At 38.4% G+C, this 27,197-nt stretch overlaps 1 protein-coding gene across 1 annotated transcript in view; it reads right to left on the bottom strand.

The window, feature by feature from the left end:
* Aqr (aquarius intron-binding spliceosomal factor) overlaps nucleotides 1-27,197 on the bottom strand; it is an 80,913-nt gene that overhangs the window by 35,542 nt on the left and 18,174 nt on the right. Inside the window, exons 8-17 of the mRNA XM_041679115.1 lie at nucleotides 26,774-26,874; nucleotides 25,362-25,438; nucleotides 21,808-21,872; nucleotides 20,785-20,901; nucleotides 18,871-18,984; nucleotides 16,282-16,385; nucleotides 14,784-14,886; nucleotides 12,024-12,144; nucleotides 6,339-6,480; nucleotides 2,347-2,525 (exon numbers count right to left, since the gene is read on the bottom strand). Of these exons, the coding sequence (XP_041535049.1) occupies nucleotides 2,347-2,525; nucleotides 6,339-6,480; nucleotides 12,024-12,144; nucleotides 14,784-14,886; nucleotides 16,282-16,385; nucleotides 18,871-18,984; nucleotides 20,785-20,901; nucleotides 21,808-21,872; nucleotides 25,362-25,438; nucleotides 26,774-26,874 (1,123 nt within the window). The remainder of the gene's footprint in view (nucleotides 1-2,346; nucleotides 2,526-6,338; nucleotides 6,481-12,023; nucleotides 12,145-14,783; nucleotides 14,887-16,281; nucleotides 16,386-18,870; nucleotides 18,985-20,784; nucleotides 20,902-21,807; nucleotides 21,873-25,361; nucleotides 25,439-26,773; nucleotides 26,875-27,197) is intronic.

The following is a 27,197-nucleotide window of genomic DNA, read 5'->3' on the forward strand; positions in this document are numbered from 1 at the left end:
TAACTCAAATCTGGAAGGGCAAATAGATGCAAAGGGATTGAGGAGGCAATGAGAACTATAAGGAACAGTGTTCTGCTGAGTTATGCTGCCACATAACCTTGAGTCTGTACAACTCAAACATCTAGGTTTTAGAGACAAAGAAGAGGCCCTGGGAAGCCCCATCAAAGTAGGAGTCACTTTCTGACACCAACAGCGATGGCTGACTGAGTATCCCTCCACAATCAGAACATTACAGCAACAGACACCTTAAATTCACACTTAAAAAAAGTCTGTACTACCATGAGCTCACCTTTCTTCTCGAGCATTTGTAACCATCCTACCTGTGTTTTTAGAAGCAAAATCTAATATCCAGTTTCTATATGGGGTAATAATGAAGATAAGGCTCCAAACTTCAAATCTTGAGGGAAGGGAGTTCTAATTTTTTGTGGAAACATTTCAAAGCTATTCTGTATGTAAGACAATATTCAAGACAGTCCTCCCCTCATTTTCTTCTCACATGTTGGATCAATATAAGGGCTGAATATGGGCCCAGCCTTACAGAAGAGCATTGCTCTTCCCACTACGTGCCAGAGTGTGATTCACGCATCCCTAAATACTCCACAGCACCCTGCCTTGTCCACCAATATCCAACCATTCTATTTCTCAGTCTACCACAGGTCTATCGTAAAGGAGGGTGTGAGGGGGAGAAAAAGAAAAGTCACGGGGCTGGGGAATAAGTGAGAGAAAGCAAATAAGAAAGACATTTTTTTTTTTTAAAGTTTTCTTCAGGTACTCCAGGTAGTAGTTCCCAGAACAACGGAGAAAGGGCTTCATCGGGAGAGCATTTTTCCTTCCCCAACTTTTTACAAGGCCGACCTGTCATTTCTCATCTGTAAACTCCTGTAATGGGTCTTTAAAAATTTCCAGCCATTACTATTTCTGAGAGTGCCAATAAGTCACTTATTTTATTGCCCAATGTGTAAAATAGTGTTAGATACTTAGCACCTTAAGTTTCAGTGGGTAATAACTGCAAGACCCTGTCCAGAAACTAATGAATTCTCAAGGTACAGTAACCATAAAGGTGCACCATGTTCTAGATATATAATGGAACAGACTGGAACTCACAGAAAGATACAGGACTCAAAAAATCTGTTACAAATGATACCCAGTAAAGCAGCCATTTGTCAAACATTTGGCCAACTGCATTGCTAGACTCCTTCAGAATCCCCTTATAAGTCTAACATATGCTCCCCGTGGTTAGCGCCATGCTGGGAGCTATAATTTCTGGAAACTGATCCATTATGGCACTATCCCTTTCCTTCTGGCATCTGAAGAAGGTAGCAGGAGATTAAACCTACTGGCTGCTATTTCTTACCACAGCACAGCAAGTGGGAGCCCTCCGACAGCTGGGGTTGGGCAGGCAGGGAGGGGGTAGGGGGGATGATACAAAAGGGCCCACCACCTGGCGGTTCAGGGGCTGCTTCTTATATAGGTGTTAGCAAAGTTTTAACACTTTTTCACTTAATATTTTTGAATATAGCTTTCCCCAAAGCTAATTATGGAACACAACTCCCATTGCCAAAACTTTATATAGTTTAAAAAAAATTAGGAACATAAACAGTTTACTTTCTTGTCAATTATCACACAACCTCAAGTAACTCTAGTTTCACTGAGACTTTATCCATCTTTCTTCTTGTGGTAAAATAGTTTCCTTAGGATCCTCACTCCATGTCTCCTCAGCAGATCCCTCCTCCCACCTGCACTCTCCATGAGGTGTCTGCTTTCATCTTTTCAAAGTATCACTGTCTCTACTTACTCTACAAATGTGTGTGAGTTATATCTGAGTCTCCTTTAGGACACATTAATGCTTTTATATTGACTCTAAAAATCCAGAAAACATTATACTAAATTTATAATTTCCTCGCAGTTTGCTTTGCAAACTGCAATCTTTAGGACCCTTTGACAGTTATGATTTTGTTATTTAAACATTTATATACTTAAAATACTCTTATATGATCCTTAGTATTTTTACTAATTACAAAGATAACTAGAGTACTTCATAATAAATTTTATGAGCAAAGTTGAATAAAATTCTAAAAGGACAACATTTAGTAATAGTCTGCAATGCTTCTAAATCAGGGGTTCTCAACATGTGGGCCAGGACCCCTTTGGGGTCACATATAAGATATTTACATGACAATTCATAACAGTAGAAAAACTACAGTTATGAAGTAGTAACAAAGTAATTTATGGTTGGGGGTCAGCACAACATGAGGAACTACTAAAGGGTCACAGCTTTAGGAAGATCGCAAGTCAATGTTCTAAACGGGAAACTAGAAAAGAAATAGGTAAAAGGTACCAAATTACCTTCCCATTCATCCTTGATGTGATCTCTGACATTCAGATTGATGGTGACATCTGCACGGACTCGGGTCGGCCAGTTTTCACCAATGTTGGGTTTGGCAACCTCAACGACAGTAAAAGCCACAATGGGCTGAGCCATTCGTGCCCAACCACCAAATACTACACCACCATACTCAGACTGCCTGAAAAGTCAAAGCAGTGGATGATTACACAAACAGGAACTTTACAACCTGATACAAGTAAAACTTGGGGGATACATGCTTAGCTCACGGTCAAGTGCTAGCTAGCACTGGTTAACCAGGGTAGGGGCTCTTTCTTCTTAGAGAATGAACAGTATTCTATACTCTATACTGTATATATAGCCACACACTTCCTTTACTCCTTCATCTCTACACAGACACAGACTGTTTCCCTATCTTGCTGTTGACAACAGTGCTGCTAAGCGCATGAAGAACATGTATTTCTTCAAGACGGTGATTTTATTTTCTATTACTGGGGAATGTCCATACAGTATTCTATGACTGTACCATTATAGTCCCAAGAACATTGCATAAGCTTTCATTTTCTTAATAATCTTGCCAATAGCTATCTTCCTTCTTAACAAGGATGAGTGCCTGGAAGTCCATTTCCTGCGGAGTAGAGGCCTGAGCGCTGCTGGTTTATAGCTGTTGACCACCTTTATATCTTTATTACAATCATCCACTTAGGATGTCTGCCAATTTTTCAACTTAAATTTTTTATGTGTGTCTATGTTCTTATACTTCTGATATAAATCCTTAATTAGATATGAGTTGCAGGTATTTCTTCACACATCATAGATTTCCTTCTCATTTTCCTTTTTTTTTTTGGACAGAGACTTGTTACTTTAATGCTTTTCTACTCACTATTGCTATATCTTTGTGTTTGCTTCCTCTGTTTTTGATGTTATAATCCAAGCCAAAAAACAAAAGCAAAAGTAAAAATATTAAGAGCAATGTTATGGAAATCATCTGTTTTCTTCCAGATATTTCGTGGTCTCAAGAGTTAGGCTTAATCTGTTTGAGTTCACGTTAATGCGGAATGATCTGATCTTCTGGGCTCCACATGCAGATCTAGTTTTCCTCCTTGACTGTATATTCTCAGCACAGATGTCACATACGCATAGTTTTATCCGGGGCTTTCCACTGTTATCTATTTGTATAGGACTCTATTTTTTGGTGTTATTTGTTTGTTTTCTTTTATTTTTTTGAGACAGGTTTTCCCTGTGTAACAGCTCTGGTTGCTCTGGAACTCAATCTATAGATCAGGATGGTCTTGAACTCAAGATCCATTTGCCTCTGTCTCCAAGGGCTGGGCTTAAACGTGTGGGCCACAACTGGAATATGTCCCCACCCCTTTTTAGGTCTACTGCACACTATTTTGATCACAGTAGTTTCGTAATATATTTGAAATCAGGAAATGCAATGCCTCTACTTTCACTGTTCTGGATAGAAACGGCTTCAGCTACTCTTTTTCCCTACTGGAAATCTCCTAAGGCTTTTGCTCGTCTGGTGTCTCTTTCATTTCTAAAGTACAGTTCTTCTTAGGTTTATTTGATCCTTTCCTCTCTTCAAATAATTTCAACTATTAACATTTTATCTTTTGTTCTTTACATTCTTATACAATGCCTAAAATATATTTATTTATTTTAATTTCATTTTACATTCCAACCACAGTTCTTTCCCATCCCTCATCCCACCCTTCCCCCTTACCTCCAGGAAACTATTATTTAAAAACTTAAAAACGTGGAAGAATCTTCATTGGGATATACTACTTTAAGTCACTTAGAAGTATCTATCTAACTCACTTAAAAAAGATCAAAGGGGAAGTTGTGTTAATTGCTAACAACCAGCAGCAATTCCCAAATACGCATTCCTATCTCTGTTACTTTAAAGTGCATTCAGAACTAACTTTATACATTAGATGGTGCATTTGGAACATAAACTAAGGCAGCACTTTAAAACTTATATTTAATATTAATTATAAAAATGACATTAAATTACATCTACTATGAAGATTATGTGCTGTAACTAAACCTATACAACTTTATAACATTAGAGAAAATCTAAGAATAAAAGTTGTGCAATGGCTAGCACTGGGACAGCTCTTGAAGGCATGGCAGTATGCTTAAAACCTTCTAAAAGGGTCTCTACCACTTTTTACCCATGACAGTTGTGGATCTCATTTACTGTAAATGTACAAACACGAGTTTTAGTAAATGTACACGATGTGCTTCTACCATCACAATCCAACTTTAGAACATCTGTATCGCCCCTGAATGTTTTTGTCCAACAGCAGTTAGTCTCTGTACACCCCAGGCAACCACTAATCCGGGTCCTTCAGTCTTATTTCTTACAGAACTGAAACTTGAAGCATAAAAAGGTCAGACTTCTGCTACTTGGAAGCACATCACCTTTTACTGCTGTCCACATGAAAACGTGACCTAACACGTGTACTGTGCAATAGTGCCTGGGTTTCTCTCCTCCACCCTCACAGTGTGACCAGCCCTTGCAGCTATTTCTTCATGGGCACCAGTGACAAAACTTTAGAATGATTTATTATTTCAAATGGGAACAAACTAACTCCAAAAGCAACATTTTCTTTCTTATATCAAAAGATGAGTAATTTTAAAAGATCCTCTATTATTAGAGAATAAAAACCATGAGTAATTATTTGTTTTCTTTGTGTGTTTGATATTTAAATTAAATGTACAAGTGAATTCTATTTACTTAAATGCTAGTTAATAAATCCCTATTTTGCAAAATGGCCAAAATTAGGCTCTGAATCTAGGCATATAAATGCAAGGTAACCATAAATTGTAAAGGAATTTCTGCATCAAGTGTCCCCACAGGGTCTGAACAATGGGCAATAATTTCAGCAAAGCTGTGGGCAGGGAAGAGCAGCCAGTGGATATACAAATTTCATAATCCTAGCCTACTTACTGACTCAACTGATTATTAAGTCAAAAATACTTGTGTTAGGTTTTATAGTCTTATCCAGAATAACTTCTCACATAATAATTAAAAAACTAGAACTGTGTATAAAATAAAATATGGATGTGAAAAAATAGATCATAATCACAGTGCCTGTGGCCACTTTCTATGGTGAGGAAAAGGGAGAAGGCTGGAAGATACCTAAGGAGGTTCACACTCCAGCAACCATTAAGTTTTCCATACAAAGTCAGCAACACTGCATGTGTGTACCTACTGTGCCTGAAAGGTAATGAAGATTCACTTCATGACTCAATTTTATTAATAAGCAAATACATACTTTTAATATATGTGATTTATAATCATTGACTATAAACAGTGAAGGAATACTCCAAATCTCTAGGGTAAAATTCCAAAACTAACCTTCACCAATCTCATAATGCAACACTGTCTACCACGGCTGGAACAAAGGCTTTTCTTAAAGAAACTCTCCGGATAAAGTCAAAGATAGAAACAGAAGAAATCCTCATGTAAATAGACCTGTAGGTGAACCCTACCAGGTTAGTTCCAACGTGCTACTCAGAATGTTCTGAAACACCCAAGGCCCTAGACAGTTCCTTTGGGCACCGACTCACACTTCCCACTACAGTCATGGGAGCAACTGTGGAAGAGGAAATCTCCTTTCCTGTAAACTCCACCCAAGACTAACAGAGTGTCTCTGCCCTATACAGGACTGCTGGCCAGTACACATCCTCCCTCTTTACCCTGCTACTACCATCTAAGCGAATCTTGTCTACACTTCTCCCCCTCCCTAACTAAAATGACCTCTCCTCCCTTCTCCCCAGTTCTCCAGCCATACCTCCAGGTACTTAGACACATAGTTCACATTTTAATACCTTAGAAGTAAATTCACATTTCAAAACTTCTCAATTCGTGAGTATCTTTGACAGGTAACTTCATATTACTAAACGCACTGATTTTCTTAACAAGGCGTATCATTTTACTGTAGACACATTTCTTCATTATAAATGGCATCAATTTACTGACCATGGCTTCATTCTGCTGACACTGTCCTCGATGTCTTGTCTAATTTCGTAAGTGGATTCCAAGCGGAAGAGATTAAAGTTCCTCAGGAGGTAGTCATGTAGAGTTAGAAACTGCAAATTCAATTTGGGGAGAGCAAGACAGCCTGAAAAAGAAAACATCATTGGTGATAGCATTATTCTTTGAATCAGCCATCTGATCTAAATACAAAAACCATACCAGCTACTAGGGAAGCAGCTGCTGATGACGTGAAACACAGGCACGTCCTCACACTTCCATCTGCGCAGACACTAAGGCTAGACTAGCACAGGCTGCCTTTTAAAAACTGAGGGCACAGGTACAACTATTCATAAAAGTAATCTACATCAATATTTCACACACAAACTGTGCTTCTTAAATGTTCGCTGAGACACAACACTAGAACAGGCTCTAGGAACTTAAAAGCTCCTTCCCCTTCATGCCATCCAAGTCCTGAAGTGTGTAACATTAGCATAAACTCACAACGTGATAGATTACTATGCAAATTTAATTATGAAGATGTCACTTTGCCTAAAGAGAACTCCAAGCATTCCTTTGGGTAGACTTTAAGGGTCAAGGCGCTGTCTATGTGTTATTCCATCCCTTCTCTTCTCTGTCAGTGAATGAAGTCTTACCCTTATTTAGAGATCAAGTACTCCACAGCATTATCAAAGTAATCCTTAAAGCCACAATACATTTAACACACAAATCACGTTTTTGAAATCATTATTTACAGTACAAACAGTAATAAAAGAACTAAAAGAAATGATGTGCAAAATACTCATATCGTTTTTATTTGTAGATACTGACTTGCAATCTGACTCAGCATCTCTCTCTCTCAGGCACAGGTTGAAAAAAAGGTGTCTCATTTTCATTTAAAACAAAACAAAAACAAAAGTTAACACCTTGTAACCTCCATTGAATTAAAAATGGCTACACAGAAGGGAATAGGTTCCTTTGAGCATCCTTGTCTATATGTGTGGCACCTTGCTCTCATCTGGTCTCCTGGCTCTGTCCCCCTAGTAGCCCTTCCCTAATTAGTCCAGCCTCTACTTTATTATTACATGGATTTCTGTTTTAGAATATTTGTATACTGTGTGACGGTGCTTTTCTGTGATTAATGTAATAAAAAGCCAATAGGTAGCCAGGAGGTATAGGCAGGATTTCTGGAGAAAAAAAAGGAGGAGAATATGGGTGTGTAAGAGATGCCTGGAGCCTGGTGGTGGTGGCGCACACCTTTAATCCCAGCACTTGGGAGGCAGAGGCAGCCGGATTCTGTGAGTTCAAGGCCAGCCTGGTCTACAAGAGCTAGTTCCAGGATAGGAACCAAAAGCTATGGAGAATCCCTGTCTCGAAAAATCAAAAAAAAAAAAAAAAAAAAAAAAGATGCCAGGAGACACAGAGAGGAAACAGGAGGTGCAAGATGGAAGAGAGGTAACACCACATGATGGAACACAGATTAATATAAAAGGGTTAATTTAAGTTGTAAGAGCTAGTTAGGAACAAGCCTAAGCTATCGGCTGAACTTTCATAATAAGTCTCCATGTCATTGTTTGGGAGCTGGCCTGTTATATATGGTGTCCAATGTGGGGGGCATGTATTTCCAAATAGGACCTGAAAAAGCTTAAAAAGTTCCCAACACACAAACAAGGAACCAGATGAGGATTCCTAGTCCCAGTCTCTCAAGCTGGTTGCAGTACATAGAGACACGGCTCTCCACTTCTGCCTATGGGTTGGAGTCAGCCCCCAGAGCAATGTGCAGTGCCATGTGCTAAGCTGAGCCACGTGGCAAGTGACATGACAGTTTAAGATTTGTCTCATGTGGTCAGAGAATGCTACAGATGCTTAGTAAAGCCAGGTCCAGACACAGAAAAACCTCTATAAAAGTACAGTATGTTTAAACATGCTTAGAAGCTGAAGAAAGAAAATGGATATAGACAGTTATAGAAAAAAATAGTTCAAAAATAATCAAGTCTTTAAAGAGAGAGTAAAATGATGTATTTTAAAAAGCTACATAAAGATGGGAAATTGGGCATCTGGATCCTGTATGGTGTTTTGTTGACTGTGAATTTTTTGAATGTTAATGAACAGAGAACGACAGTTGCTGAGAGACATTAAATTGTGGAAAGGACTGCTAAATTAAACCAGCCTATATACTTTAGGGATGTCTTAGCTTCAAATTGGAAGTTAGACAATATGTTGCATTGGGGGAGGGGCTCTGCTTTTGTTTCCACAGGAATGAAAAGCTATGAATTCCTTCGAAGTTAATCAAGATCATATTTGACCAGGAGAGACCTCCTGAGGATCTTGGCTACAGACATGAGGGGAAAGTCAAAAAAGACTACAAGACAGGTAATGTAGAAGCTAATCCCTTGACATGGGAAGAGCCCTGAGCCCTGAGACTAGGTAAGACATGATAAATCTTGTTGGTGATAGAGCCCTTATGACTTACACATAACATCCTTTCAGATGGGTGGACAGAAATTTATGTTACAGTTTGGTTATATAATCCAAGTGGATTTAAAAAAGTTGATAGATGCCTTTTATCTGCTCAACAAAAAACAAAAGCCATCTTTAGCTGACTTGTATAAATCACACATTCCACACTTTTGTGAATACAGACATGTATGTTACCTTTAAAAGTTTCTATGTTTTCAGAAAAAAAGGACCAGACACCAAAATAAGACAAGCAGCCCAGGTGATCCAGCTTCTAAGAAAGCCTGTTAGTTCCCCAAAATTTTGCATCCAGAGCAACTTCAAAGTTGCTAGCTGAGATGGCCCAGCCTCACAGACTATCCAGCCAGAACTTCAGACAAGTCTTACACTTTCCCATCACAAGACTGGACAATAGCTAGCTCTCTCACTTGACCATTATCCCAATAGTCTCAGGGTCACCCCCAGGCAGCAGGAAGCAGTCTACAGAACATGATGCCCACATTCCTAGGAGGTGGGATGGGTGGTTTTTGATCATTCAGTGGGTTATGGATGTTTGTCACTGTTTAGGGGGGTTGGTTACAAGTTGTTATTGGTCAAGATCAGGAAAAAAAGCTGAACAAAGGAGATTAAGTCAAGGACCTCAATCTGAAGGGGAAAAGTGGGGATACAGTATAGAAATGATGGGATAAAGGGGTGGATTATTGAATCTACTCTTGAATAACTATGAGTCCCAAATATTTTACACTGGTATCAATTTTTGTATACTGATTCAAATTTAAGGTTATTCTGCATATATGTTTCTATTTTTTTTAAGGTATTGTACCTATGCAGATCATTTAAAAACATGTGAAGTTTTAGCCCTTGCAAGCTATTCAGGATAATAAAAAAAGACAGGTTAGTAGTCATCTACAATGATTAAACTTATAGTCATGTTAGGTATGTTTTCAAGGCCAACAGAGATGTACTTTAAATTGATAGATGGCTTTCAAACACTTCAGAGACCAATAGAATATGACATTTAAAACGTTTAATAACATAAGGCTTTTCATTACAATGGGACATGTCTATTCCTGACAGCACCAATTTACTTCAAAAAAGATGATGGGGATCAAAGAAGTTCTATAATGTAGTCTGCTTTTCTTGTGGCAGAGCTAGCCATTTGGGCAAGAAACTGCTCTTGCCTCAACTGCTGAGAGTATGCTCTTTAAACTGGACAAGCAGGACACAAAAGAAAGCAAGAAAGCAATTGCCAAACTTTGCCAAGACAAGGTAGGTCAGTCCTTCAAAATTCCTGCTTCAAAGAAAAATCTCTCAGATATTCTAGACTTATGGGGCAAAGATGGATGCTCAATATTTTAGAGGAACCTTGGGTGACAGTTTCTATCATTTCTTGCTTCTGACATTTCTAAGGTTTTGGAAGTTGTTTGTTCTGCACTTCCTGTTTACTTAAGTAATATAGCCTTCTCAGTCTTTGATGGGGTTGAAGACCAGATAGGTTATAGTTACGATTTTCCTTGTTATCAAATTCAAAAAAGAAACTTACATAAGACATAGCTTCACTATATTAGAGTTAAAAGCTTTCCTTTTTATTTAGACAAAAAGGGGGAAATGTTGTGGGATACTTATATACTGTGTAAAGATGTACTGCTGTGATTGGTATAATAAAAAGCTGAATGGCCAATAGCTAGGCAGGAAGTATAGGTAGGCTTTCCAGTGAGAAAAAGGGAGAGGAGGAAAATCTAGGCATACAAGAGACACCAGGAGACACAGATGGGAAACAGGAGATGCAATATGGAAGACAATGCACATGATAAAATGTAGATTTATATAAATGGGTTAAATTAAGTTATGAGCTAGTTAGGAAGAAGACTAAGCTATAGGCTGAAATTTCATAATTAATAGGAAGTCTTCATGTTATTATTTGGGAGCTGGCTGGCGGGACAGTGAAAGATTCCTTACAGATTCCATTATTCTACTTCCCACTTTTCTTAATATCTCTTCTTCCTGTCTCATGATCCCTGCTCTAGTGTCTTGTCCTACACACACACACATACACACCCCTATATATAATGTAATTTCTATGTTCTATATATAGAAAAGAACAAGCCGTGCTTGTCTTTCTTTTTTTTTTTTTTTTTTTTTTTGGTTTTTCGAGACAGGGTTTCTCTGTGGTTTTGGAGCCTGTCCTGGAACTAGCTCTTGTAGACCAGGCTGGTCTCGAACTCACAGAGATCCGCCTGCCTCTGCCTCCCGAGTGCTGGGATTAAAGGTGTGCGCCACCACCGCCCGGCTCCGTGCTTGTCTTTCTGATTGTGCCTTATGTTTTTTTTTGGGGGGGGGGTGGGGAACAGAGGTTCGAGACAGGGTCTCTCTGTGTAGCTCTAGCTATTCTAGAACTCACTCACCTTGAACTCAGAGATCCACTTGTCTCTGCCTCCCTGAGTGCTGAGATTAAAGGTGTGCACTGCCACTACCACCTGGCACTGGCTTATGTTGTCTAATATAATTATTTCTAATTGCACACACTTTCTGAAGGTAGATTTCAGAAATTTCAGGAAATCTTTGGAACAGCAGCCACTGAAAGAATTGTGACTACTTTAGGGTCATCACTAGTATAATACCACTAGTACATTTAGGCCAAATTCTCTGCTTCAGTGTATTAACGGGTAGTTTTGAAACAAAACTACAGGCTCAAAAGGTAGTATATACACTTGGGAGATTAAGGAGACAGAAGTTCAAGACCAGCCTAAGGCATATTTCAGGTTAGTTTGCAGTGTGATACCTTGGCTCAAAATATTAAGAACAAAAATAAAAATTAAGAACCCCAAACATTTGTTACCAACTGCTGTTATGTAGTTTATTGACAGTCATTACAAGCCTTCACAAAGAACTTTAAAAATGCTCTAAGAGAGCGTTTGAAAGGCAAGTCTACTAAACAGTGACACAATGAAAACTGTACTTTCTGCATTCTTAAGCCTCCTTAAAAACAGCCTTGTGGTTTAATAACCATATTTTATACAGGGTAACATATCTTAGGGCCTAGTTACATTGAATACAAATCCTTATCCTAAGCATTCAAATTTCCCATTCTTTCTAGCTTCTAATATTAACTTCAGAACACAGAAAAGTAGCCCATGTACAGAGGAGTTGGCGTGCATTTTAGCCATATATGAAGAAATTAAGTTCACGCCACATCTGACACTCTGTATCCTTCACTTGTGTTCCTTTACCTACCTTCCCCAGAATAGTACTCAGTTGGGACAATGTTTTCATCCCATATAATCTTCTCGGTTGGATACAAAGGCATCTGATTCAGCTGCTGAATCTGAGAGATACGGCGTTCATGGCGAGACACCTGCAGGAAGGAACAGGTTTGTGCAGAACATGAGCAACACTAGGGTTTACCCAGAGCAACCGGGACAGGCCCACCGTAAATTCCTGCCTTTCTATTACTGAGACACTTCAAGGAGACTTCATTTTTCTCTTCCTGTTTTCCCCCATAAATCACAGAATAAGGAGGCATCAATCAAATGTACTAGCGCCAATCTCAGCTCCTCCATTTATAAGGAAGTTACTATAAGCTTCTTAATCTTAGTTTTTTCTTAGTAAAACAAATGAAGCGTCATGGTCTATCAGGGGTCTATGAAAATGAAATGGGATACTATAAACTGTATCAAACTCCGTGGTACATGCCAAGAGTTTCAGAACTGTAGCATCTATGTAAAAACCAAACAAACATCCCCAACAAAAATTCTGAATCCTGGATTTAATTTTCATGTTTCTACTAAGAATCTCACATAACCTGAGAAATTTTATAAATCCCCTAGTCTGAATCTTCTCACTGTAAAACGATAGGGTAAGCTGCACCTCCCCTGCAGTAATGATCTCTACATATGCTTAATACCATAGTTGTGCATCTCACACACAAACACGCCTGCTTTCTAATTAACAATGCCAAAATGACACTCATTTTTCTATGAGAAAGATCCCTGGGAAGGGTCTGTATTTCTTTTGTTCATAAAAACTTTTAGTATTGGTACCAACAGCCTGACTCAAAAGAGATTTTACATCGTCAGGAAAGAGCTCAGGGAATTTTTAGGAAGCATTTGCAGTTACAGACAGTGACAAGTGACTTGTAGGAGGACAGACAGAGATAGCAATCTAAGACACACTTCACAGAGTAAACATGCAAGATAAAAAGCATTTTCCACACTAGAACTAATTTAAAATGCTCCCCAAGTCTTGTCCCCGAATGACACTCAAACACCTGTCACCAAGCTTTAAACACCTGTTAACAAATAGTTCCTGGTCTCTACTCCCCAATTCATCTTCCCAACAGTGCAGGGTTATGTTCTACCTCATGTATTAAAAATATAAGCTTGGAAAATAAATCACAGAGTGGTACATCTAGTATGATTCAACATGTGTAAGAAAAATCAACAAATACATGCATATTTATTTATTTATTGCTTAGATACAAATGTCTGAAATAGATGAAAAGCCAATCAATCTTAAAATAGTAAAGAAAAAATACAAACAAAACAAAACCTAAAACAACCATTTTAAATCCTTCCCTCTCCACCCTAGAAAAAGAAAACTGGTCAGATCAAGGCTGGTAAGAAGGAGGCGGACACGCTCATCGGACTGTTAGTGGCAATCTACACATTTTGGAGAATAACCAGTCAGCCTCTTTCTCAATGTAGATAAACACATCAGATTACCAGTTTCTGGTTCCACATATGGGTGTACACACACACACACACACACACACACACACACTCTGCAGCAGTATCTGTAAAGGTGAAAACTATCAACAACTTAAAGAGCTAGTAGCTGCAACATTGCAACATTGCTAAATAGTCATCTGTTCCAGAAAATGCTGTACTGAAGGGAAAAGGTATCCATACACTGCAAAGTGAACTAAATTCCCAAAGAAAGTGAAATGAAAATCATAATTTTTTTTTTTAAATCCTGGAAGTACTTGAATCTTTGTTCCTTTGGTACTGGAGACCAATGTATATATAGCATTGAAAATATTGTATAATATTGTCTATCATTGAGCTACATGCTTGACTTGCATTTTGACTTACAGAAGTTCTAAATTGTAGCAATAACATGTACTCCACTATTACTCAGATAATTAAGTCATATATATACACAAACACGTATGTATATATATGTATATATAAAAACATACAAACACACACATAGGAAAACTTTAGAAGGGTGTAAGTGCAGAATTCTGAGTAACAGGGGAAGGCCAAGCAGATAAGTTCTTCACTCCTTAACTTTAACCACTGTGGAACTGTACATTTATGAAGTTAAACAATACAAACTCAAAAAAAAAACCCCAGCAACAATAGCATATTAGTCCCTGCTCCAACAAAAACTATGTTTCTATAAAGCAACACAAAACTAGAAAAAATGTAAGTTAAAAATAAAGCCCCTCATCACCAAAACTAACTGAAAAGTGCTCATAATTCTTAAGTTACTTAGGGATAATTAACTATACTTCCAAATTATTAAGTTTATATTATCAATATTACCTAATATTTGAATACATTACGTTTGAATAATCACCTTTTCAATAACCACATGGGCATGGTCATCCACAAGCCCTGTGTCTAGCCATGGTCTCTTAACTCTGTACCCCCAGAGTATCAGTCCAGTAACACAGAAGCTCATCTGTGATATAATGAATTTCTGCCATAAGGAAGCTTGAAGGCATGAAAAATGAGATTAAAGAAATTAAAGAAATGAAAAACAAGTCTGACCAAAATAGGTAGATAGGTAGGTAGGTAGGTAGGTAGGTAGGTAGAGAGATAAATAGATAAAGATAGACAGATAAATCAAATAATTCAAGTAAGTTAAAGTCAAGGTAAATTACTGAATCTGTATGCAGACGTCAGTATGTCAATACTGTTTATATTTCTATGAGGGATTCAAAAAGGCAGTAAAAGCCATGGGAGAAATACTGAGAACATTAATATTTACCAGCAATTCTAGAAGAAATTCTTTTTCAAAAGTTGTGTCTTCATTTTTAGGAAGCGTTGGCAAGAGGCAGAGGTATGATGCCACCTGGTGGAGTGTGTTTGAACTGCAGAATGGAGAATAGTTTATTCAGATCAATTAACTTTAGTTTGGAAACAGTTTTTCTTTTCTTTTCTTTTTCTTCCTTTCCTTTTCTTTCCTTTTTCCCTTCCTTCCTTCCTTCCTTCCTTCTTTCCTTCCTTCCTTCCTTCTTTTTTTTTGGTTTTCCGAGACAGGGTTTCTCTGTAGTTTCAGAGCCTGTTCTGAAACTAGCTCTTATAGACCAGGATGGTCTCAAATTCCACCTGCCTCTGCCACAGGGATTAAAGGTGTGCAAGCACACCACACCACCATCCCTCCGTTTTCCTACTCTTATCTTAAAAAGTAAATATAACCCCAGGCCATAAGCATCAAAACAGACAAACAAACAAAAACAAACAACAACGACAAAAACTAAAAAACAGGGGTTAAAACGTCTGAAGTATTTTCTGGGGACCTGAAAACCACTGAAGGACTCTGCAAGGACACCACTTTTTGCTTGGACCAGAGTCCAGCTAGCTCTTGATGTAGTGCCTCCTTGCTCCCACGGGGACTATCTAAAGTCAGTTACACTTAAGAACGACGTTGATGAAATAGAAAACATTTCTACTGAAAAAGTTACCAACACTGGACTCTTAGACATTTTAAAGCAGTATGTGACAAAATTCAAAGTATGTATTTTACATGTAATTTTTTTACGTGAAAAAAGATAAATTATCCTTATTTGTCTTTTATTAACAGTATTTTTCTTTTATCAACCCAAAATTTTTTCTTATGTCTTTTATATCAAGTCTCTCTTTTTCATTGCAAACCCCCTTAAACTGCTAATCTATTTTCAATTTTGTTTTCCAAGTCAAATAAATGGTCTAGCTTTTTACCTTGGCTAGGTAATGCACTGATATTCAACAGCAAAGCAATCAAGAAGGAGTACAATGGGGAACACTACTAGCATGCCTGAAATACCTACAAGATCCCTGACTGTTTTAAATACACAGGAAATAAGAAGTAAATAAGCTAGTAACTCTTATCTTCCAAAAAATACAGTAGTGGATATGTACTAGATAGTATTACTGATGCTACATATCTTAAAACCACAAGATTTTCCTAAGTTATACCGTTAATATCAAACATGAAGCTTTACTGGTTTCTGTTATATTCTGTTTATAACTAGCCAGCTTAATGCTCTGCTTAAAGAACAATGGCCTAAGTTATTAAAAATATTTTCACCCCTTCCCAAGGAAAAGATGGTTAGTTATATTTAAGTGACTCTTTCCTAACAGCTAGAGGTAAGCAGCAGTTGTGAGGCTGACCAGGGGCCACCACACAGCCTAAGGCAGTAGAAAAGGAATAAAAGCAACAGGGAAAAGAAAATCCCAACAGCCATGTTCTAAGGAAGAATGCTGTTCTTTTCATGTAGTCTTACCTGAGAGGCCCAAAGAACTTGACCAAGGAATCCCGGGCATCTACTTCTGCCACATTGGAAAGGGCGAAGTCATAGAGTTCGGGGAAGTGCGCAAAAGCAGCTCTCTAGAAAAGCCAACCGTCAACAGTCAACGCCTGTGCATCAACACAACCACCTGGGATTCCTAGGCCATATGGGGGATTGCATGTTGTTCAAACTCCATGGGTTTGTGTACTTTCATTTCTCTTGCTGTTGATATCCCGTGTGTTATTTCATTCTCTTGTATTTGTTGAGGCTTGCTTTTTGTCTTAGTATGTGAAATATTTTGGAAAAATGTGTGACTTTAGTGTTTATGAATACTATGGAGATATCTATTACATTCATTTGATTTGTGATTTCGGTAAGTAATAAATACTCACTACATCTTATGTTTATCTTCTATGTGATCCCTGCCTCATTAAACAATAGGGAAAGCTTCAATTGTTCTAGCAGGAAAACAACAGTATCTGAGGTTTGTGCTCCCTTTCCACCACTGCAGGGAGTGAACCCAAAAGCCTTGTGCATGCCAAGGAAGCACTCCACCACAGCGACACCCCTAGCTTTCTGTGACCCCACCACAGTTGACACGAAAATGGCATGCATGTTAGCTTCCTTTGCAGTGAACTCTAATATTTTATGACCAAGAACTAGCCCTAAAAACAAGTCCTAGGGATACTGTACTGGAGATTAACCCAAGGAGAAGTGGAAAATACAGCATGCTTCTGACTGATTGATCTCTGGGAAGATAAGACCTGGCAAGGGGCATCCAGACCAATCTGGAGTAAAGGACAAGGCAGGCACACTGTGAGGATCCGACAGACTGAAGTAACAGTCTTTCTCTTAGATCATGCCTCTGTGTTATAGAAAAGAACTAGAAGTCCTTCTATCAGGGTGGATGGCACAGAAGGTCACCAAACGTAGAGGTAGGCTTGTCATGAAATCGCTAGACAACTGCAAAGTGACCCTAAAACCAAGCCTGAGAGGAAGGGGCCTACACCAAGAAAAGCATGAGTCAGACATTTACACAGCGGCTTCAGTCACTCAAAGCGCAGAGGAAAGAGGACAAAAGCACTACTGCTCTGCAGAAGGCGGAAAGAGATGCCTGCGCTCACTCTTCTTCCAAAAAGACGTGGCACCTTAGTGCTCCATGTCACCCACCCAGTATTTAGGGAAGGTCTATAGCCGGTGAGAGATTAGGACTGACTATGAAAGAGAGTGTGAATTAAGCATGACACTGTTATTCTTCAGAGACACACTCTAAATTGACAAGCCAGGTGTGAGGATTAATCTAGAATGTCAACTTGATGGGGTTCGAAATGATCAGGGAAATAAATTCTGGATGTGTCTATGAGAGATTGTCCAGATTACTTTAGCAGAGGTGGGGAGACCACAAATATGCAGCGCCATCCCATGGGCTGGGGTCCTGGACTGCATAAAAAGGAGAAAATGAGCCTGGCAGTGGTAGTGCATGCCTTGTCTTTAATCCCAGCACTCAGGAGGCAGAGGAGGCGGATCTCTGTGAGTTCGAAGGCAGCCTGGGCTACAAGAGCGAATTTCAGAACCAGCTCCAAAGCTACAGAAAAACCCTGTCTTCAAAACCAAAACCAAAACCGATAAAAACAAAAGGGGGGCGGTGGGGATGAGCCATCACCTCTGCTTTCTCACTGCAGATGCAATGTGATTCCTGCCTCACACTCCTGACACTGAGTGAGCCTTCCCTGTCCTGATGAGCTGTCCCTTCTTTCTTTAAGTTGCTGTAGACGGCCGATTCACCAGAGCAGCATGACTAGTAACTGGTGTGCTGGCGTGGCTGCAGTCCCAGCACTCAGAGGCTAAGGTAAGAGGATTCAAAGTTCAGGCCAGACTGGACTACATAACATGACTATTTCTCAGAAATAGTAATCGGTGAACAAATGAATAAATAGAGTGACAGAAAACAGAGGGACTTTTGGGACCTGTTCGAGCTATACTGATAAATTTCACTCCTATGACATGTATTTATTGTAAAAATATTTATAAAGCATAAGTATATAAATAAGATATATGAAAATGATACCTAAAAGTAAAAATATGTATAATAATTTACCTTGGTTTTTTTTTTTTAGATTTCATTATTTATTTATTTTTGGTTTTTTTGGGACAGGGTTTCTCTGTGGAACAGCCCTAGCTATCCTGAAACTAGCTCTTCTAGACCAGGCTGGCCTTGAACTCAGAGATCCGGCAGCCTCTGCCTCCCAAGTGCTGAAATTAAAGTTGTGTGCCACCACCGCCCAACTATAATTCACCTTGTTATATGTATGAGTGTGTTTGTCTCCCTGCAAGCATCATGGCAAGCAGGGAAACAAACCTCGAAGAGACGAGAATAAAAACTTGGTTCAACCTGACTTAGTCAATTTGGATCAAACTTGTAGAGAGTGTAATCCCAGGAGGTTTATTGTAAGCATATTTAAACACAGTAGAATTTGCGGGGAGGGGAGAGGCAAGGAGAGGAGCAGAGAAAAATGTAGAGCTCTATAAAAATCAATTAGAAAATAAAAGAGAGAAAGAAAAGGTATACTGCATTTTATTTACCTGAAGAGATGTAATTCTGTCATAGTGAATTGTGGTCATCTCATTCTCTGTCAGAGCATTTCCAGTCTGGTCATTAATTTCAAAGCCAGTATAGAACTTCAGCATCTCTAAAAGCTGGAAGAATTCATTTAAATTAATATATTATTTATTAAAAGTAATAAAAAATTATGTCTTTCAGGGGTTGAAAATTTCAGAAGGTAGCATTACACAACAAATATTTGAGAACATACCCAAACATATTTAACTTATGTGAAAATAAAATGTGTTTTATGAATAAATTATTAAGCCTACTTCATACACATAGTCCACTCCTACTGAGAAATTCAACTGCAATCCCAATACAACAGAAGAATTTTGCATATTAGATCATCCTGCGACAAGGTCTGTGAGGGACTGCCTTAACTGATAATCAATGTGGGGCGGCCCGGACAACTGTAGGTGACACCATCTCTAGGCAGATGGGTCTGAGTTGTTTAAGAAAGCTACTTAACCATGAGGCAAAGAGCAAGCCACCAAGTAGCATGCCCTCACAGTTCTGCTTTGGTTCTCTGCTTACACTGTTGCCCTCATTTTAAGGATGGGCTGTGACTTGGAAGTTTAAGGCAAACCAACACTTTCCACTCCAAGCTGCTTTCCAAAGTGTTTATTGCCAACACAGTAAAGCAAACCGTAGCAGTATATCACTCATGCCTCCCATGAGTCTCCACGGTCATCACACCTCTTCAGCTTAGCTCATGATGAAGAGGCCTTGCTTTCTGCACATGGAAGCACATCCAAGGCACATTCTGGCTGCATTCACTTAAAGATTTACTATTTTTAGTCCTAACCTGTGACACATTATAGTCAATTACTAAGAGTTTATATGGCAAATCATTGAACAAAATTTTTGTTGAATGAAAAAGAAATAGAAGTGCTTAGTAAGATAAGAGATAAAGAGTATGTAACACACATAGAACCTGTATCTTAAATTTACTCTCACCAGAAAAACATAATTACAAATTAGATGTTTTCTTTTGTTTGACATGACAGGAAATCCAAAGTACCAACACACTGCCTTCCTACCTAAAGCAATAAGCTGAAATGCATTTGCCTTCCTACTCAATGAAGCAGACTGATGGAGGAAGGTCATTGGCTAATAAAGGAACTGCCCTGGCCCATTTTATTGGTTAGAAGTTAGGTGGGAGGAGTAAACAGAACAGAACTCTGGGAGGAAGAGGAAGTGAGGTCAGATTCAACAGCTCTGCTCTCGGGAGCAGACGCCTGAGAGAGACGCCATGCCCCGCTCCCGGCATGAAGTTCCGACCCAGGATGGACTAGGCTAGAATCTTCCTGGTAAGCGCACCTTGGGGTGCCATACACAGATGATTAGAAATGGGCTAAATTAAGATGTGAGAATTAGCCTGTAAGTGCTAGAGCTAAAGGGCCAAGCAGTGCTTAAAAGAATACAGTGTCTGTGTAATTATTTCGGGGCATAAGCTAGCCGGGCAGGCGGCCAGGGTGTTGGGGACGCAGCCCCGCCGCTGCCCCTATTACTACAGCAGACTGGGTGCAGGACTTTCCTATGCCATCAACTGCCTGTCACTGTTGTCACAGGCAAGAGCAACCATGACCTTGCAGTTAATACTTTTACCTGTTAGATCTCACAGTGGCTTTTCACATAAAATTAAAATATATGAACACATGAGACTACATTTCCAAAGCCATAATTTAGTTCAATAACAAAAGAACGTAGAGTTAACACAAGTTAGATAATTACTAGAGTTGTATAGGTGCATTCCAGTATGTATACAACATTCAAGTCAATATTCTAGAATTTTGCTTTGGCTCACGCCCTGGTATTTCCAGCTGCATAGTAAAGCAAAGATCAACTTAAGAGATCACAACATTCAAAGTGTCAGATCCACGAGAACTCACCTGGGAAAACAGATGGCCATCCCCTTCTCTGTGAACAAGACTGGAAAGGTAACAGTGAACCAAAAGGTGGGAGTCATCCAGGATGGTATTAAACCAGCGCCTCGTGGGGAGCAGAGCCTGGAAAAGATAAACACCATAGCATTCATTTTGCCTGATTCTCTGCAGCTAGAGATAAAATCTACTACTATTTCATACCAAGTGGACATCACAAATACCCTCCTGCATGTCCAAAGACACCTGGTATACAAAACAAAGGGCCTCATCCATGCTGTAAAACAAAACTAAAACAAAAACACTCAATGTCAATGCTTTTCCTTCTAAAAACAATGGGGGCACAACTTAGAAGATAAAAATAAGAGCAGACACAGGAAGAATCTAACAGATCATCTATCCTGTTTATAAGTTTTTAAGCAAGATCTACATGAAACTCTAGTATGCATTGCACATAACTGTAAAAGCAAAGCTCTTTTCCATTTCCTGTTCTTGCTTCCCTTATGACACTAAGAGAGACAGTGATGAGAAACTGAGATGGACAGCTTGACAAGTTATGAAGAACATCACTGAGGAGACAAAGTTACTCTGATTTGACACAGTGAGAGTATACATTAGTCACTGGTAGAGTTAGCAGATGATAAAATCCTCAAGAACGATTGTTAGTCTAATAGTTTTAACACTCATTTCAAACCAGGGGACATATTTTATTTCAATTTCCTACATTAGAGAAGAAAAGGAAATGGATTACTCTGAATTACATCAACTTATATCTGAACTTTCTGAAAGAATCCCATTCTTAACAATATGAAATCGTTAAAAAATCTAAATTTTAAAAGGCAAAAGAACCCATGCCAACAGGACAGTTAGCACAAAACCTCAAGGAATCAAACCCTGAGACTTCCTTGTCTACATGAAACCTTGAAATAAAAACAGACCAAGGGTCATTTCAAGTATTTCAGATGTATCTATAGCTTGATCTTCGACTTTTAAGGAATACATAACATGTTGATATATATATATATTTCTTACCTCTAGATCAATCATAAGTTCGATGAATCTTTCACAGTAATGAACTTTGTCCATAGTGACAGGCTCTAAACATGAGAGAAACATGTTAGAATTTTACCAAGCCATTTTGTGTGCTATTTCTTAAAACTGGCAGCTAATAAATAATTTAAACAAACTCATTTATCTTATTCTATGCAACTCAACTATGATTCAGAATAAGAATCTCACTTATTTTTTTTTTTTCAAGGCAGGCAATCACTATTTAATTCTACTAATATGAGAAAATGAAGAAATCTAGATTGGGTCTGAAGTGTATTTTAATAATCTGATGTGTAAATTATTTATAGCTTTAAATTAATTTCATGTGTATGAGTGCCTACAGGTATGTTTGTGCACCATGGTCTGCAGAGGACGGAAGAAGGCATCAGATCATCTAGAACTAGAGTTATATATGGTGTTCTGTCACATACATGCTGGGAGCTACACGTAGGTCCTTTGTCAAGAGCAGCAAGTGCTCTAACTAATGAGCCCTCTTTCCAGTCTTAATAACTGTAATGTTTTTAGAAATCAAATCAAAGGTAGTTTTCTTTTTAATAGAAGGCAGTTTTATATCTGGTTTGTTTCACTTTCCTCAGTATCATTATATATCAAACTCATAAGAATTCTCAGAAATAGACATAGACACACCATACACATATATATAGTATATACATATATAATATACATTATAAAATATGCATATAATATGTACATACCTACATATGATGTATATAGCCAACTTTGAAGTGGAAAATATATATAGCAAAGAAAAAGTATTTTTTTCACTGTCCATGTATGTCTTTTCATAATCTTAAAAGAGGATTATATTGGCTTAGAAAGAGCATTAACTTTGACATGAAAATGTCAGTGACATTCAGTAGGCTGCCTCTGGTGAACCTTAAGAAAAACATACATAGATCTACCTGGAAAATCAAAATAGACAAGATCGCTTGACAAAATTGGGAGCATGGGGGTGGGGGAAGGGTGGAAGGGGAATAAGGGAAGGAGGAGAACTTGAGGGAGCGGGATAGTCGAGATGGAGGAAGGACAGAGATGAGAGGAAGGAAACAGGTATCTTGATTGAGGAAGACATCATGGGGCTAGCAAAAACCTGACACTAGAGAAATTCCCAAGAATCCACAAGGATGACCTCAGCTAAGACCTTAAGTAGTAGAGGAGAGGGTGCCCAAACTGGCCTTGCCCTGTAGTCAGACTGATGAATATCTTAAATATCACCATAGAACCTTCATCCAGCAACTGATGGAAACAGAGGCAGAGACCTGCATCGGAGCACTGGACTGAGCTCCCAAAGTCCAGTTGAAGAGTGGGAGGAGTGAGAATATGAGCAAAGAGATCAGGACCATGATGGGGCACCAATTCCAGCTGGACTGGGAAGGAACAAGCATAGGTCCAAACTAGTCCCTCTGAATGTGGCTGACAGTTGCATGGCTGGGGCAGACTGAGGAACCACTGGCAGTGGCACCGTGATTTATCCCTACTGCATGTACTGGGTTTTTGGGATCCTATTCTTTTTGGATGTATACTTTGCTCAGGTAGGGAGGGCCTTGGACCTTCCACAAAGCAATGTGTTTACCCTCTCTGTGGAGGGAGGGGTGAGTGGAGGGAATGGGAAGAGGGGAGGGCGTGGGAACTTGGATTGGTATGTATAATGAAAAAAGATGATAGTTTGTTTTCTTTAAAAAAAAAATAAAAAGAAAAGAAGAGAATGTCAATGTACAAATAAAGAACTAAAAAAATTTAAATTTAAAATTAAAAAAAAATTTAAAAATACTGATTGATGATATTCATGAACATGATATACTATTGTTTTTGAAAAATTCATTTTTAATAACAGCCTTGGGAAATAAAATACTTTTTGGATGTAAGTTTTGTTTTTTCTTAATACCAGGAAATGATCTATCACTTACCCTCTAGAACCATGGTGTCAACACTGTTCCTAGTGACACACATTATTTAACCATTGCTTAGCTAAGACTCTAAGCAGTGACTAATCAAACACAGCATCCATAAATACCAATCCATAAACACTTAAAAATGCATTTATTCATTTGCCATATGCAGGAAAATGGAAGGTTAAATGCTGTAGAAATTTATATTAGTTTCCACCTACTGTATGAAAATGCTAATGGCAATTTTCTCCCCTGAACTTCTTCTCCAGTTAGTACCTACCCATTGCCCAGATGCCAAATCAATAGATTATAATATCTGGAGAGACAGTAAATATCTATTCTAGATAGTTATTTTCCATGTAATAAACTGAGGACAAGATAAAGCAAGCTGATGAAGATGGACACTAGATCCTGATTTTTTGACTTCATCCTTGGCCACAGGGCTCTTACGAATAAAGCCAGGTAATCAGATCATACAATCTTAGCACTCTGGATGACATAGCAAGAGGAGCAGAGGCTTAGGACTAGCCTGGATACCCAGTGAGCTTCAGGCCATTATGTTCTATAGAGCAAGACCTAACCAAAAAACAAACAAACAAAAAAGAACTCCCCAAAAAAACAAAAACAAAAACAAAAAAACCCTTCAAAGTAACCAATAAACTTAGCAGCCAAAACTCACAAATAACATAGAACGTATAAGGTCCTATGATCAATAAATGAAAGAATTTAAGAGGCTATGTTTAAATTAAATGCTTTCAAACTAGTACTTGGATGCTGTGCAAGAATTTTTTTGTTGTTCTAAAACTAAAAATTAAAACAAAACAAAAATAAATTCTGTACTCTACTTCTATATAGCTTGAAAAAAATGACAAAGGTCATGTTAAAATTAGAATACAAAGCTTGGTGCACAAGCTCTGCTCTGGCAGACAGAGGTGCATCAGTAAAACCCTTTCCCATAGTGCACTTGGCAGTCTAGTCTCTATACTTGCATGTATTATATGCACCCAAACCCTTCTCCAGTGATGCATGCAGCATGAAATCTGAAGGGAAGATACTTTAGGGGAAGGAGATAGATCAGCAAGATAGGGAGGGACAGGAAGAATGAGGGAGGGCAGTGAGAAAGGGAAATGAATGAGAATAAAAGTATATATGAAATTCCATGATGAGACCCATTACATTGTACACTAATTTAAAAATATTAAAGAAATATGGGTAAAGACGGACTTGAGCCATCTCATTTTGTAGTTTATTATCTCAGAAACACTACCCTGCTGAAATGTTATCCCCTGAAAACTCTATTCAGCACTGTACTATAAAACAGCAAGTGAGGGCTATAAACACCTTATTCACTATTGTCCCCAGCATCCTGCAGAGAACTTGGACCTGGTAAGCAAGTGCAAAATGTTTACTAACTAAATGAACATTTCAATAACCATGCTGGTGCCTCAATAACCCTCTAAGGTAATCCCAATGCTCAGGCTGGCAATATACAGGAAATGGAAATGGCACACATTTGCCATTACATCTTTAAATCACTAGGAGCAGCGTTTGGAGCAGAAGTGAGTAAATTCCAGGAGGGCAACTACACACTAATATACAGTGAGCTGGATAAAGGTGGCCACTTACCAGAAAGTGGGATGGACTTCAGCACGGAAATAAACTTCTGGATGAGCTGGGAAAGAAACCTTCTTTCTTGGTATGCCCTAAAAATCAAACAGTAACCCAATTATTTCTGAGTTATTAAAAAGCAAATTCAAACACTGAGCTGTCTAAATGTTTTGTCTCTCTGATATTGGGCACATAGTATCTCTTTGTAAACACACAGGAAGAAAGGAACAGCCTCATTACTGACCTGATTTGCCTATTAAGCACCTCCTCCAGTTACTTTAAGCTTCCATTTAAATTCAGGGCCAAGACTGCATAGAATGGTTCAAAATTGCATCTATGCTGTCTTAAAAGTCTAACGTTTAGGTGCTGGAGAAACGGCTTAGCTGTTAAGAACACTTGCTGCTCTTCCAGCTGAACTGGGGTTCAGTTCCTGGCACCTACATGATAGTTCACAACCACTTGTAACTCCAGTTCCAGATCTGATGCACTCTTCTGGCCTCTAATAGCAATGAATGCATGTGCTGCACCTACATAGATGCAGGCGACACACACACACACACACACACACGCACACACACACACACACGCACGCACATACACACACCACTTTTAAAAATCTCATATTTAACCAGGCATGGTGGTATATGCCATTAATCTCTGTACTCAGGAAGCAGAAGTAGGAGAATTTCTGTGAATTCAAGGCCAGCTTGGTCTACATGGAAAGTTTCAGGCTAGCCAGAGTGAGATACATAGTGAAACTCTGTCAAAAAAGAATAACAAAAACAAACAAACAAAAACTAATGTAGCTAAATTGACAGAAGCAACTTTATATCTTAATATGTTTACAGTACCAAATACAGTGAGAGTATCATAATGTTTAATTACTAATTAAACATTAGTCTAAAAATCCAATTCCTACTGCTTTCTGAATTGACCATCAACTGACAAACACATCAGGTATTGGATAGTTGCAAATGCTCCTACCAGAAATGCAAAGTAAGGGGAGTGATCACAGTCTACTTAGGAAGGGGAGATGGATCAATCAGTAAAGTAGTAGTTTTACAACAACCTTGAAGACCTGAGCTTGGGTCCCTAGCACCCATGGAAAAAGCCTTGCATGAGGCTGTGCATCTGTAATACCAGTGGTGAGAGGTAGAGACATGAGGATCCAGGGAGGTGGCTATACATTCAGTGACAGACCTTACTCAAAAAAATGAGGCAGAGAGCAATAGAGAAAAATACCTAACATCAGTCTCTGGCCTCTGAGCACACACATGTGCACATTGCAGATCTCTGTAAAAATACTCATAATAATCTAAATGAAAGCATTTATTAACAATTTATAATAGCATTACAAGAAGAAAGCAGGCAATAAATTAGGCAGTGTTGTGATCCAATGCCTAATGGGGAAGAAAGTTTTGCCCACATACTGCTCTCTTGCTTCTGGGTCCATCTTTTCATCATTCTTTTTAATCAAGTTCCAGAATTTTCTTAGCTTTGGTGTCTTTTTTAATTCTAATTCCAATCGTGCCTAAAAGAGAAATATGATATATACAACAATCAATAACACTAATATTTATGAGGATACTTAGATTGACCATTAGCTAGTCCCTTAATATATGATGACATGGGATCACCTGAAAATAATAAGATGAAGTGTGAAAACTAAGGAATGAATTGTATTCAATTATTATTCAATTCTGTATTTTTAATAAAAATAAGATAGAAGAAACTACCTTTAATAATCATTATTATAAGTTCAATAATTTATTTCTAAAATTAAGAATTTAAGGCTGAAAAATATAAGCACGAATGCTTATAAGCATTATCACTGAAATAAAATCCAAGTCTCCA

The sequence above is a fragment of the Microtus oregoni genome, unplaced genomic scaffold, assembly GCF_018167655.1.
Source record: "Microtus oregoni isolate MIOR12 unplaced genomic scaffold, Mior012 000031F_ref0000149, whole genome shotgun sequence".
NCBI classification, from domain to species: Eukaryota; Metazoa; Chordata; class Mammalia; order Rodentia; family Cricetidae; genus Microtus; species Microtus oregoni.